Source organism: Stegodyphus dumicola, chromosome 10 (genome assembly GCF_044657685.1).
Source record: "Stegodyphus dumicola isolate Sdum_Otavi_A_Nest chromosome 10, ASM4465768v1".
In the NCBI taxonomy this organism is placed as follows: Eukaryota; Metazoa; Arthropoda; class Arachnida; order Araneae; family Eresidae; genus Stegodyphus; species Stegodyphus dumicola.
In genome coordinates this window covers 164,529,258-164,544,301 of record NC_140777.1, presented here as the reverse complement: position 1 = coordinate 164,544,301, position 15,044 = coordinate 164,529,258, and the positions used below count along the sequence as shown (strand labels likewise).

At 30.4% G+C, this 15,044-nt stretch overlaps 1 protein-coding gene across 2 annotated transcripts in view; it reads right to left on the bottom strand.

Moving 5' to 3' along the window:
- LOC118197776 (LETM1 domain-containing protein 1) overlaps positions 1 to 15,044 on the bottom strand; it is a 106,088-nt gene that overhangs the window by 48,166 nt on the left and 42,878 nt on the right. For both annotated transcript variants that reach the window (XM_085825805.1, XM_085825806.1), the window contains exons 5-7: positions 10,864 to 11,050; positions 3,926 to 4,027; positions 122 to 265 (exon numbers count right to left, since the gene is read on the bottom strand). In XM_085825805.1, coding sequence (XP_085681931.1) covers positions 122 to 265; positions 3,926 to 4,027; positions 10,864 to 11,050 — 433 coding nt within the window. The remainder of the gene's footprint in view (positions 1 to 121; positions 266 to 3,925; positions 4,028 to 10,863; positions 11,051 to 15,044) is intronic.

Below are 15,044 nucleotides of genomic sequence, written 5' to 3'. Positions count from 1 at the left end.
GTATACAAAAAAAAAGTTTGTGGCTTTGAGGTCCGGATTATACATCATTCCAGATAATGGATGTCCGGATTAGGGACTTTGTACTGTACTACACATTTGCATCAAGATTTAAATTTCTTACATGTCTTAATTCATGTTGGGACATTGCTTCTATGCCTTCTCGGTGAATTGCTAAATCCATTTCTCTGATAAAACCTGCATGCCTCCATAACCTCCACTGTTTACCAGGTAAAGTTGAAATTCCATGCATACGACATAGACTATGCTAAATAAAATAATAAATCAATTTATTTCTACAGAGTGAAAAGCTTTAAAATTTTAAACAGAAAAAATTTCACATGGTACATTAAGAAGTTTCTAATACATGCATTTTTTAAAAAATCATATGTAATTGAAAAAGTTTGAAAATGAACAGCTTTGCTCAAAATTTGACTGTCAGTTAAGAAAAACAAATTCAGTGTTTCTTTTTCTTTCTAAAGGGAAAATATTCAATTAGAGATAGCTGTACTTTTTAGGTTAGTATAATAACTTTATAAAATCATTCCCTCCTCCTAATAAAGAAAGTTACACTCCCTAGAAGTGAGTTCTGATTAACTTATTTTTTTAATACACATAAAATCTTTTAACAATTTATCAAATATTTAATTCAAATTAATGAAAAATTTTTTGAAGACCAAAGAATGATAAAAATTCTAACTTAACATTTTTGTTTTTACACGTTACTTTCATTACAACTTTATTAAAATTGTTTTTTACAAAGAGCAACTTTCATTGAAAACCAAGTGACCATGATTGAATCAGCTTATTAATTTGAATCACTTCAGCTTTAATCCAGGAAGTTGCCAGATATTATTTCTTCGAATTAAAAAATAAAAGGAAATTGGAAATCAATTGAATTAAAATGCAAACTTCAACAAATAAGTAGCATGCTTTTGATTTTGTTGTATACGCTAATAGGTGGCGGACACGCTGCAATGAGTGCTTGCATCGTGTTCCGGCATTCCTTGGAAACAACTGTGTAGGTAATCTGCAAGGTTTGTTCTGTGTCTTTAAAATGTTCAAGATTATCGAATAGCTGTCCCATACGAAGTACGGTCAATGATATGTTTTTTGTCTGCTGCAGACATTCACCAGCAGAGTTGTAAAGTTTATGGTGCTGCTGCCATGAGTGAAGGCAAAGTATTTAAGTGGGCAGAGACTTCAAAGTTGGCTGCGACAGCATCCATGATGAGTCCCACTCTGGTAGCCCATCTGTGATCACAGCACAGATCGCCCCAGAGTTACAACGCCGAATGAAGACCGGTATTTGGCAGTTACTTCTAAAAGAAACAAGCGAAGCACAGCCTCAGACCTGTCTCGTCAGCTCTCTTCTGCCACTGGTAGGACAATTTCAAGGCAGACCAATGTACAGACGCTTAGGGCAGATTGGTCTATATGCTCATAGACCTGTCAGATGCGTTCCACTTACTGCAACTCACTGTCGCCAGTGGTTAGCCTGGAGTAGAGAGCATGCATTGTGGACACTGAAACAGTGGGCTTGTGTGATGTTTTCCGACGAGTCCAGGTTTAGCTTGCAGTCTGATTCTCGCCGGACTTCCATATGGAGAGCTCCAGGTAGCCATTACCACAAAGAAAACATCATTGAACGACACCATTACGGTGGTGCAGGAGTGCTCGTTTGGGGTGGAATTATTCTGGGTTCCAGAACTGACCTGCATGTTCAAATTGGAACCATGACAAGCCAAATCTATCGGGACGTCATTCTGGAACAACATGTATGTTTGTTTCGGGGTGCCATGGGCGCACAATTTGTGTTTATGGATGACAACGCCCGTCCTCACCATGCAAACATCGTAAGCGAATGCCTTCAATCGGAGGATATCACCCGTATGGACTGGCCAGCATTCTCACCGGACTTGAATCCAGTAGAGCACGTGTGGAACATGCTTGGCTGACAAGTTGCAGCCAGTCAACCTCCTCCTATATGTCTACCGGAACTTCGGAGAGCATTGCTTTTTGAGTGGTGTAATATCCCCCAAGATCAGATCGATAATTTGATACTCAGCATGCTTAGGCATTGTACGGACTGTATTGCATCGTCTGGGAGACATACAATGTATTAACAATCATACCAACCATGTAATATTGGTTTTTTGTAAATAGGTTTTTTTTTTTGTAATTTGCTTTGGGGAGAAAAAATCGCTAATTTTTTTAATAATATCAAATATATAGCATCTTTTTTTTGCTCTTTACCTTTTGTTTAATAAATAAGCTTTACAAATAAGTCAAATTTGTTTTGCTTCTAACTCTTCCTTTGCCTGATTTTGCATTATCCTTAATTTATGGACATGAGTGTATTTGAAGCAACTGCAGACATTCAAATTTATTTTAGTCTTTAGATGTATGTCATGTAGATTTTGGCATGTGATTTTTTATTTTTAGTTAATGTATAATTTGTAGTACAATGTATATGTATATTAGTAAGAACAGTCTGCATTACTAACCAATTAATCATACAGTATTGCAAATAAAATTTTAAAATAGATAGCTTTTTATTCAGATCATACTCATTCAGTGAAGAAATAGAAATAAACATATATTTAATCTGATTGTTTCTCTTTTTTGACTGAACGAGTATAATCAAATAAACAGACACAAGCATACCAAAATATTCTGACTTCAGTTTTACAGATGGTTTTCAGCAGCTTTTGAAGATGAAGTAACTTGAAATATTGGAACATGCGTTCATTAATGACATAGTATGATTTCTTGTAGGTATATAATTATTAAAAAAATAAAATTTTGTGCATGGATAATTCTTATATACATATAAAAAATCTAACACTCTGATACATACATACACTGTGCCCTCTCCCCAAAAAATGTGGAGAGAAAGAGTAGTTTTATACCCCCATTCCAGATGGTAGAGTGACAAAATTAAATTACCTTTTTTCATATCTTGAAGGGATGGCTTAAGATACAGAGAATTATATAGAGTATTGCACTAACATATGTTTTCTAATACAAAATCAGACTTTTTCCCCCAAAAGTTTGATTATATGCCTTAAGTTATGGCTAAATACAAAGTTTTGTAAAAATCATAAAACAGTGCTCTTAAAATTTTTAATAATTTTAGTTTCCTAAGGTTTATTGAATACGGTATATATTTAAAAATAAGCCTTTAAAAAAATAACAAGCTTTTTTCAAAAAAAAAAAAAAAAAAAAAAGATTAAATTTTTATGTTTCCTCTTTTGAATAATCAACAATTTGAGCTTAATCTAAATACACTTAGTACATTCCTTCTAATTTACTTTTTTACATATTAATTAATTAATTTTTTAAAATTATATCCAATGAAAATTTGTTATTATAAAACAAAGTGAAAATAGTACATAAGTAAATAAAATATTTTTAGCTTTCTCTAGATCAGATTGTTTATTTCATAAGAAAATTCTCAAAATTGATTCAAAATTTTTTTAATCTGCTCTAAAAATTACCTTGCTTAATGAGACCCTTTTTGATCAGTCTTCAGAGTGACATATTATTGAGGACTGACTGTATCAGAATGAATGTTTGCAAGAAGTTGTATGAAATACATGCTAAGAATATCTGCTCTATAAAAATTGCATAGAATAAAAAAAAAAAAAAAAAAAAAAAAAAAAAAAAAAAGAAACAGAGAAAAGATACAATTTGACATTTACAGAGAACAGAAGAAACATACAAAGAAGAAACATCATCACTACTAATTAACATTAGTTAAAAAATATTAAGCTATAAATAGAATTTGTAAAACCAGCATTTATAAACCTTCGAAGAACAGCAATGCTTAATTAATATAACCAAATTTTTTAATAAAATCTTCTTATGATTTATTTCAATCTATTTTAATTCTTCATTTTTGTGAAAAGTAAAAAGAACAACATACCAAGTGCCTGTTTGTTATGGAAAATATACCATATGGTTTATCAACAAACAAAGGTTTAACTTCTAAAATTTCATCAATTGTTGGATGCAAGCCACTTCCTAACTGTAAATAGCAAATTAATCAAAATTAAGAATCAGGAAAAAAAGTGATAAAAAATAACCAAACAAGCATTTCAATAAATTTGTTACCATTCAATTATTTAAAAAAATTGCTGTTTAATAAAAATATAATTTAAACCGTGATGTGTCATTAACAGACTAGTGAAAGAATTTTGTAACAGTTAATCTTGAAACAGATTCTGTAATAACACTTTTCAGTAAATTTTTACCTCACACTTAAAAACAATAAAATATTTTTTTCTGATTCTGAAAATGCACACTGTTTAAGTGTAATTGAATTTTTAAGCAAACTGGATGAGCTCAGGTTATACTGACTCTAGGCCAGTTCACCTACACTCTAATATTATTACCATAGCCACCATTATGCGCAGAGAAAAGGAGGCACTTGCCTCGGATGAATGGTTAGAAGGAGCACCAAATTAGCTGTGAAATTTTAGAAATGCAATCATGATTGTTAGATTTCAATTTTGAAACATATCCAGAAGCATCATTTTAAACTATCACACTTAAAGTGATGAAATTATGCTATATTCTTAAGCATTTGCACACATTTACTCCGATTAACCAAAACCAAATCAAAAACTTAAGTAACCAGTAATTATTTAATATTTAAAATGAGACAGAAAAATTATTACATATTTTTTATGTAATTTACTTTCATTATTATTGATTCATACTTATACAAATGCCTCAGATTTACATAAGGCATCAAATCATAAATTATTGCAATGGGTTGAAACCTAATAGCCTCATTAAGCAAATCAATTAAATTCTTATACATGTCTGTAGAATTTACTGTTGCAAGAAAACGACAAGGTAAATAAAGCCTTGATATCGAAACCTTTTAATTATACATAAAGCTGCATCCTCAATACAGGGATTAACTTGATACTGAATACTGGCAACTATATTTGTTGCATGGGTATTTTCATGGTTTTGTCTACCTGTAACATAAATACAAGCCAGCTTCCCTTACAAAGTTCTCCATGAGAGAATCCCTCTCCTTAGACAAAAAGCTTTTGTATAATCTGTCATATTTATTTAAACAAAATCATAATAGAAAGATTTTTCATGTTCTTTAAAAAAAAAATTAGAGAAAATATTCTCAAAAAATTTTGCTTTTAAGATTAATATATCAACAGACTATGAAAAGAATTGAAAAAGAAAGGTTAATAAATCAGATTGTCGAGAATCTTGATAATAGAACTAATTTTTCAGAAAAATATATTTTTTTTTTAAAGTAGAAATAAAGGAATGTTTAATCTCAGAATTAAAGCAGAGATAATGAAAAATTTAAATGAAACATCATCTGATTTTCAGTTTCTACTTGATGCCCAATTAATATCACTGGATTAAGGTACTTTAATAAGAATATATTAGAACTTAAATATCTGAATGATATAAATTTTCAAGATTATTAAGAATATTTTTTAAAAACCATGCTTTTTCAATAATTCTGGCCACTAAAACAGGGTAAGATTTTTTTAAAATATAATTCAGGAATACAGTTTTGTTCAACCATATCAGAATTCAGGAACTGCATTAAGATTTTCCTTCTTCATGAGATCCACAGCCTGTTTCTCCAAGTTTCCTCCACCTGACCCCATTCAGCATAATAGCCTTCCATTGGTTAAGTCTAATTCACCTTAAATCTTTCTTGACATCAGCTATCTATCTAGTGGGTGGTCTTCTGTTTCGTCTTACTCCCTCAATTCTCGAAAAGGTAATTTTTTTGGTTGGAAACGCATTATCATATCTAAACACATGGCTCAGCCATGTGATATGAGATGTCTTTACGATTCTCACAATATCATTTTCACCATATTTCCAATATTTTCCATATAGTTCATGATTATAACCCTCCACATACCATTTTGTTGTACTGGTCCAAATATCTTTCTTAGGATTTTTCTTTCAAATGTGGAAATCAAGTCTTTCTCTACTCTGTTAAGTATCCAACATTCACTTCCATAAATGGCAACAGGCCTTATTAAAGTTTTAAATAAATTTAATTTAGTTTTTATGCCAATTAGCTTAAGTTGTTTTTAAAGACCATAGTAACATCATAGTAACATCTATTAGCCATATATATTCTATTCTTTATTTCAATTTTTATATCATTGCAACCTGTGATCAATGTGCCCAGATATTTAAAATGTTTTACGGTTTCAAAGGTATAACTGTTTATCTTCAAGGGGGATAAATCAACAGTTTTATTAGATGCAATTATAAATTTTGTTTTGTCATCATTAATGATTAGGCCCATCTTTTTTGCTGCATTTTGAAGTGAGACAAAAGCCTTCGACCACAGCACGTTTTGATTGCCCAATAATATCAATGTCATCGGCAAAAGCCAGCAGTTGAATGTTTCTGTGCAAGATGGTTCCACTTGTGTTTATTCCAGAGTCTCTTATGGTCTTTTCTAAAGCTATATTAAACAGCAGGTTGATAGTGAGTCTTCCTGTCTTAATCCTTTCTCAGTATAATTAAGATTTTTAATGTTGCCAATTATTGTGCTAAAACCAGAATGATATACTGTAACACAATTATTATTGTTAGGGTAAAACAATATTCAGGGAAATTAAATAAAAAAATATGCAAAATTGTTGAGTCAATAGGTTTTTATTTTAGAGTAGAAGACGTAAAAAAATGTGCAGTGCCTTCATCAGAACTCAAACTTCAGACCTTCCAATTGCCTGCTGGACATGCTTTTCAGTAACACTAGAAATGCATGTGGCAAGGAGAGAGAAATGCCTTACAACTATAGGTACAATTTTGTCCTGAGAATACTTGTGACAGTTTATAGTCATTTTCCATTCCTATTTTCTCATTCATTTCATTACATCTGAGAAAATCTGATAAGAGAATAGGATTCAAAAACCAAACAATGGCTTGCAAAGTCAAACAGAAATTGTATGATGTAATAGTATCTTAAAAATACCAGCACTTGGAGGAAAGTGTATTAATATCTCAGTTAAGTGATCAGATATGATCAAGAAGTAGGGAACAAGTTGAACTATTTTCAAAGTATGATATTTCTTCAATTCTAAGACACTATTGATTGCAGAATGCATTTCTACATTTCAGCATCAAACTGAAGAGAAAGGGGATTGTAAGAAAATAAATGAATGCCTATAGCAAACACTTTTATTGCAACAGAATTAGATTCATTAACATTAGCATTTATTTATTAATAAGCATCACCACTTAACATCAGAATCTGATTTTTCCAAATCATTTCTATCTGTACCTTAGTCAGTATCAAAGTCCACTTCACTTTCTGAGTCGTGAGAAAAATAATCCTTATGCTGAAAAATTATTTGAAATAACATTTTTATAAAAGTGAACTGATGGATGTCATATACACAAAGCACAATAACTTAGGAAAGATCTGCAATTCTAATAACATATACCATTTTTTAGGTTTGGTTTATTTTATTATGGCAAAGACCAGAGAGGGAAGGGATGTCTTCGTGGAGGACTTTCTATGAAAGACTTGCCCATATCCCATATTCACATGGAGAAAACCATGAAAATTCTCATGCACTCAGCCAGTTTGCTTGGATTCAAAACCAGGATGAACTACCAGCATTCAGTGATTTTAAAGTTAATAATATATATGTTATGTAAGAATTTAAGAAATAAATCACAAATAGCAACAGCTGATTAAAATAAGAACATGGCTTTAATTTTGTTTGAAATCATAAAATCATTTTACCAAAATATTTAAATACAAACCACAAAAAGGAAATTTTTAGAAATTATTGAAAGTTGCACACAGTTAAGTTATATGTATAATAAAAACATCAATTGTACATCAACTTTATTAACCCTCTCGCTGCGTAATTTTTTTTTTATCAAAGTTGGTTAAAAATTGTGCAATTTATCAATTACATAATTCAAATCTACAATATTTTAGAGGTTAAAACATACAAAAAGTTTTTGTAAAAGAGTTTTTTTTTTTTTTTTTTTTTTTTTTCCAGTACAGAATTAGCTCATAAAAAAGGTTGTCATAAAGTTTAAACTGAGGAATAATCATATAAAAGAAACATTTTGAAAATTAATCTTGGTTAAATTATTTATTTTACAAAATATAATGGTATAATGTACATACTAATGAAAATACGCAAAATATTTATAAAACATTTATTAGAAATGAAGTGTACGCAAAAACTTTGAAATACGATAAACGATAAACTTTGAAACAATGCTCGAGACTTCCTACCTCACCATCTTTGCATCAAATACACGTTTCTTTGAAAATTTTTTTGCTAGTTTCAGTTCTTTTTTTAGAAACAAACAGCATAATGTCTACGAGTTTCTTTCTTGATGGAATTGGGGGCTATATATCTAGCAAAATGTCGAGCAGTTAGTCTCATGTGATTGAGAGTTGAACTACGGACATCTTTGAGCTTTGAAAAGAACGTGCGAAATGGTGCAAAATGTGTTTGTATATTTCGCAAAAATATGGACAACTAATGACATCTGTTAACTCAGATCTGTATAAATAATTAAACATCACAGAAAAGTCGAAATGAAACCATTAACGGGAAAAGAGAGGGTTGCACAGTTAAATAAACAAATTACAGTTGGGACAGAGTTCTCGTTCTTATGGGAGTAAAATTGCTGGTCCTATATGGTGCACCTTGGTTAGTGTTCTCCACAATGAGAAGGCTAAATGAGAGATGAATTTGGCCATAATTTCTGAGGAGTGTAACCAATGAATGATTTAGCCATAGCATTTGATAAAACAATATTAATGTCTGGCTCTTAGGGGAGGACAGTATTGTTGATACAGAAAAAAGCAACAAGATTCTTTAACATCATTGGAGGCATTGTACAATAGTAATTCAGCCTACTAAAAGCTTTTTAAATAGTTTTTCTTTTCGTGGGTACAGCACAGCTATTTTCATGAGAATAGTAAAGAGCTTCTTGTATTATTAATCCAAATTCCCTTCTTTTCTATGTATGATTTCCATTAATCTGTATTTGTGTGGTTTTTTTTCCTTTAACCCTCTCGCTGCATATTCCGTGATTTCCACAGGCAACATAGAAGTAGCAAAATTTGCATCCCCCATGGAAATCGCGGGTTGTGCATAGTTTATAAAAGATGATATTTTTTATGCAGCTCTTGCTTCAAAACTGGCACATGAAAATTTTGTCCTTGCATTCATAACGTGCTTTAGCCCATTCTGACATCTGCCAATATTATTTTCTAAACACTGCAAGAAAGAATCCTGTGACTTAGAAATGTCACAGGACTGGAATGAACTGCTTATGAGCAAAGCACATAAGAGTTATTTTTTTAAGCTTCATGTCAGTTTGACTAACAGAGTCGAAGGAGATGAAGCCAAGAATTCTTACTATCAACTTCTCAGGAAAATTATCTGACAGATTTTAAGTGCTCTCAATTTAAAAAAAAAAAAAAAAAAAAGTGCCATAATTACAAACATATATACCTTACAAAGGATTTGAAATTTCATAAATTTTAATTCTGTTCATTTGTTTTTCAATCATATGTTAAGGAAAATATTTATCTGAATTTATTTAACGATAAATTATTATTTGATTTTAGTGTATTATTTATTATCACTTTTAGGAGGAAAAATTTTTTTTACTCCTGAAGAGGGATTTGTATCTGATTGCCCCTTAAAAATCAATAGAGTTTTATTGAAATTCTAGGTGAATCTAAAATTGCTATTATACCTAATTTTAAATGGAAATATGTGCAAATTTTAAATGCCATTAAAACAAAAAAACGATACTATTCAATTATACAGCCAATCTTCCCACAAAATCAGCAATGATTAGCAACTAATTTTTCACCAAGCTATTAAAAACAAAAATGGAAAACAGTAGCCATTTTAAAAAATGGTGGTGTTCTGTAAATTACATGAAACAGCAAAGAATTAATAATATTAAAAGCTTAAGAAACATGCATAATGAGACATTAAAATTAGTTAAAACAAACATTTATAATGAAACATTCAAAATCACATAAAACAGCAACAAATTCACTAAATTAAAAATGCAACAAACATCCACAACAAAATGTTTAATTCTCTCTTTTCCTGGTCTTCTGTCTGGGATATATTTTAGTTTAAAAAACATCATTCTTGGCATTACAGAGTGAATTCCCACTTCTCTCACATTAACTTGTTTAAACTTAAAAAAAAAAAAAAAAAAAAAAAAAAAAAAAACTTTATGGAATGTGCATTCCAATACTCTACTACAAAAATGGAATGTGCATTCCTATACTCTACTACAAAAAACATTATATTTTTTGAAAAAGTGCTATACTTTCTTTTCATTCACAGTAGCTTTAAGATTCATTACAAGAAAAAAATTACACACGCTAATCGCAACAAATAGACATCATAAAATGATCCTCAAATTTCAAAACTGCGCACATTACCACCAATATTGAGGTATGGTGGCATTATGCACTAATACAACATGCATATGCAACAACCAGTGGGTTGCCAGATAAATATATTTTTGCAAAATTCTGGGTTGCACTTTGGCGACATAGCGCTTTTAGCTCGTGATTTTGACAGTGTTGGGCAAATAATGGGATAGTTAAAAAAAAAAAAAAAAAATTTCTTATACATATTAAGTATCAACACCAACACATTTATTATGAATTCAGAGATTTTCTGTCACATTTGAATGAAAATTATTTGCAAAACATGTTTTAAAACAAAAACACAATTAATACTAAAATGACAATTATGCACTTATTTATTTAATAAAACAAAATTTTTTGTCAATTTTTCAGTTATAAAATGATAATACTAAAAATAATAATTTGATAAGCACCTTATAAAAAATGTCCTGACATTTATTTCTAGAAGCTAAGTCATCAATATTATGGACTTTGGCTTGTAACTGACGAAATACAGGCCTATAATAATACAACTTCTTTTTCTGACTTATAACAGCAAAATCCACTTTTTGTTGCAAAGTCCAGAAATGAGATGAAAGAAATCTTCTTGGAAATAAGTATCTGAAAAACCATAAAAAAAAAAAAAAAAAAAAAAAAAAAAAAAAACATTGTATGAATTCTTATTTTATTTTTATGTAAAAAACTATAAATAATGGCATTCAGTTAAATAACATTTATTTATAAACTGTGATGGAAAGCTTAGTAAAATGCTTAAAAATATCATTTGATATATAAGTGTAACAGCATTCATAACATAATTTGACTTGTATAATGCAATAAACATCACACATCAACATACACATCAGATGATTCTATTCATTCCCCCTTTTTTTTGTTTGTTTTGTTTATTCGATATGGAAAGCTGTAGTGCTGGGCACTGTGTTTTTGCTGCTGAAATTTATTCAAAAACATGCTATTACTCTATTCTTTGGATTCAAAAATAACAATGCTATAGTTTCTTTACTGGTATATTTCAAGTAATCTTCTATTTCCTAAACACATTGTGGCATTAGTGAAAAATTACACTAGAGTTAGCCTCAACAATATCTTTGGCAATATGAGACAGCCTCCAATGCAACTCGGAAGAATGTTCGGTGTAACAGAAGTCATATTTATAAATTAGTGATTAACTGTATTGTAATTTAGCAGTCCAGAAAATAAGAAAAAAATCAGCTATTGCTCATTTATGATTACTGCAGATGTTCTCCTACCTCTGTAATTGTGACTATAATGGACTCTAAGTTTCAATTTCAGATTATAGATGCATGAATTTTGAGTGCACAATATTGTTTGTAAAATGTGCTTGTAACATTAATGCTTTCAAAATATTAGACCATTGTTGTGAATTCTGATGAATTTGAGATTTCAGTATAGAAGATTTCAGTATAGATGACAACTGCGGACTTGTTTACAGAAATGGTAGAAAAAATATCAAGGTAAGTATTCACAGTTCCTTTAAAGAATCCTTTTTTTTTTTTGGTATCTCACCCGGAATGGTATAATATTACTTTGATATTATTGGAAAATCTAATGTATTCATCAAACATACTGATTTGTATTGAATTTTTATCAGTCAAAAATGAGTGAAGAAATTATTTCTAAATTGAAAAAGATGCATTGAACATCCAGAGAAGCAATTACTAAAATTCTTAATAAGATCTGAGCTTTTCACAGGAATATAAATGAACCGGAAGAACATTTAGAACTGCTGAACTGTAAAGTTGATAATCTAAAGTTTACTGACAGTGAGTTAGAAGATATTTTAAAAATGGGAGAAACTGCAGTGAAGAATATCTAGAAAACATAATTTTATGCAAATTCAGAGCCACCAAGAAAATTACTGAGATTAAAAATTTATTGATTCATTCACCTTTGAAAAGCTAACAAAATTTAAGTGAACAAATTTTTCTGAGAGAACATTTTTCCAATGAAAATGTTAATTCAAAACTTCCTAAGCTCACGATTTATAAATTTATGGTCACACTAGTTAATGGGAGTCAATTTGGATTTCATATGAATCTGCAGTGCATGAAAACATACAAAAGATGATAAATTCAGTTATCTGAGGGCTCATTTATGTGGTTCCACATTAAATACTATTAACAGTTTCTTGATTATATCTGATAATTATGATAACACTATCAAATTATTAACTGACAGATAGGGAAGAAAAGATGTTTTGATAAATGTTCACATGAATAATTTGTTAAGTATTTCCCCTCTTAAACATTCTTACGATAGCAGAAGCTTTCGAAAATTATTAAATAGTTGTCAGATGCAAATATATAGTTTAAAATTTAGTCACAGATGGAAATTTGTTATGCCTCGTGATTTTTAAATGTTTATTTTCAGATCTAGTTTTAGAAATTAATAAAGAAATCAATAACTTCAGATGTAAAGTTGATAATTTAATCAGCTTGTTCAATAGCCAGTTAAGCATGAGAGTGTAGGTTGATACTTCACCAAATGACTTTCGAAACTTTTTCACCATTTGCAGTTGAAAAGAGCATTAATACTGACACATCAGGAAAATTTAAACAAGAAATTAATTGTATGGGCAAAGGGAAAATACCCAATTCTGCTGATCTGCCAAGTTCAGAGGTGAAAAAAAAATTGAAAAAATACTTGTGTATTTTGTAATAAATTTCACAGTTTTGAAAGATGTGATTATGCCTGCAATATTAGTATTAAAAAAAATCTATTTTAAGCAAAAAAGGGGCTCGCTTCAGATGCTTGGAACTAAACAAACATTTATCAAGACAATGTAAAATAAAATTTGTTTGTTTTGTAAGGGAAAACATTTTGATATTATGTATTTTTCTACTTAAAATAATCTCGTCAAGAAAACAGAAGCTAGATGTGTTTATGAAATAGATGAACATACTGTTTTGTTACAAAGGAAGTGTACTTTCAGATTTTAATTGTTAATATAATAGCAAATGGGAAAGAATATTTGGAATGCATAATCATAGCCTCAGGAAGTCAGAACTACATAAGCAGATTTGAGGCTGAGAAACTGGAATAAATTCCTAGGAGAAGAAATAGTGATACATGGTTTGCTTGGGGATATTGAAAAAACAGAAAAACACAAAAGGTATCTCATGAAGCTATCTAGTATTGATTTAAAAAAATATATCAGGTACAATTTGAGGCCATGGATTGAAAGAAAATTTGGTCGGATATTCCTAGAACTGGAGATAGCAACTGTATAAAAACCTAAAAGAAGTTGGCATATTCATAAGTGATATTACTTTACATGGAATTTTAGATGTATATTAAAAAAAAATCCTAAATAAAATGCATGGTCTTGCAGGAGCAGATTTGGCTGGGAAATTATATACATAGGAAATAATAGTGAACTTAATAGCCAGAAATACCAATTAAGGCTGGACAATTTTGGGCAAGGATACCAAAGAAAACAAAAATGACAGTTCCCTGTTAGTGCTCTCTATTCATGTAAGCAATGTTCAGATATCAGATCTGTCAAGTTTATATTCTTTGGGAATAACTGATTCTACTGAAAATAAAATAAAAATGGAGCTTGCTTTTAAACATTTTAAGGAAACTGCTGAGAGAAATAAAAAAGTTTATCAAATAAGAATCCCCTGGTTAGACCATCTCCCATTGTTAGAGAATAAAGATTTACGTAAGAAAAAACTTAAAACAGTCAGATCCCTTAATTCTGCATGTAAGTTAAAAGTCTATCAACAAGTATTTAATGTGTAGGAAAAGGAAGATATTATTGAAAAAGTAATAAAAGGTGAGGAGAACTTATGCATTCATCTCTTGCCACATGAAGCTAATATAAAAGAAAATTCCAAGATAAAAATACAACCTGTTTTTGATGGATCAGCTAAAACTCGTAGTTTGATGTCTATGACTGCATTGAAAATGGACCTAATTTGATTGAACTCATCCTTCAGTGTTGAACTATTTCAGATGGGGAAAGACAGGAGTTAAAGCAGATATCCAAAAGGCCTTCTTACAAAGTTTTAAATGAAAAGACAAATTTTCTACAGTTTTGATGATGGAAATAGGGAAATCCAGTTTTTTAAATTTGTTAGAGACATCACCATGTAATATTTGGTCTTTTCTTTAGCCCTTCTCTTCTAGCTGTTGTACTGACAGACCATTTAGATCAAGTAACTGAGAAAGAGGAACTGGCAAGTAAAATCGTGAATAAGATGTACTTCAACAACTGCATAACAAGTGTGAATTCTTTTTAAGATGTTAATCTTTTCCACTCCAAATCTCAGAAGTTGTTTAGCTAAATTTGATCTACAAGGATTAGAGAACACTAGCCCCCCTTCACCTATGGCAGGGGTCAGCAACCTGCGGCTCGCGAGCCACATGCAACTCTTTGGATGTGAAGCTGTAAGGATCTTAAGTTTTACTAACGTTTATTTTATTTTAAATCTTTACTATCACTTCTTATTTTCTACTTCCGGCCAGAATTATAAGCGTGAAGGAGTTTTATGCAAAGTTGTCTGGCGAACGCCAAGTATTTAAGTGTGGCCTTTTTGCCAAGCAGAAGAGAGGAAGCCGTGAGTTCGAA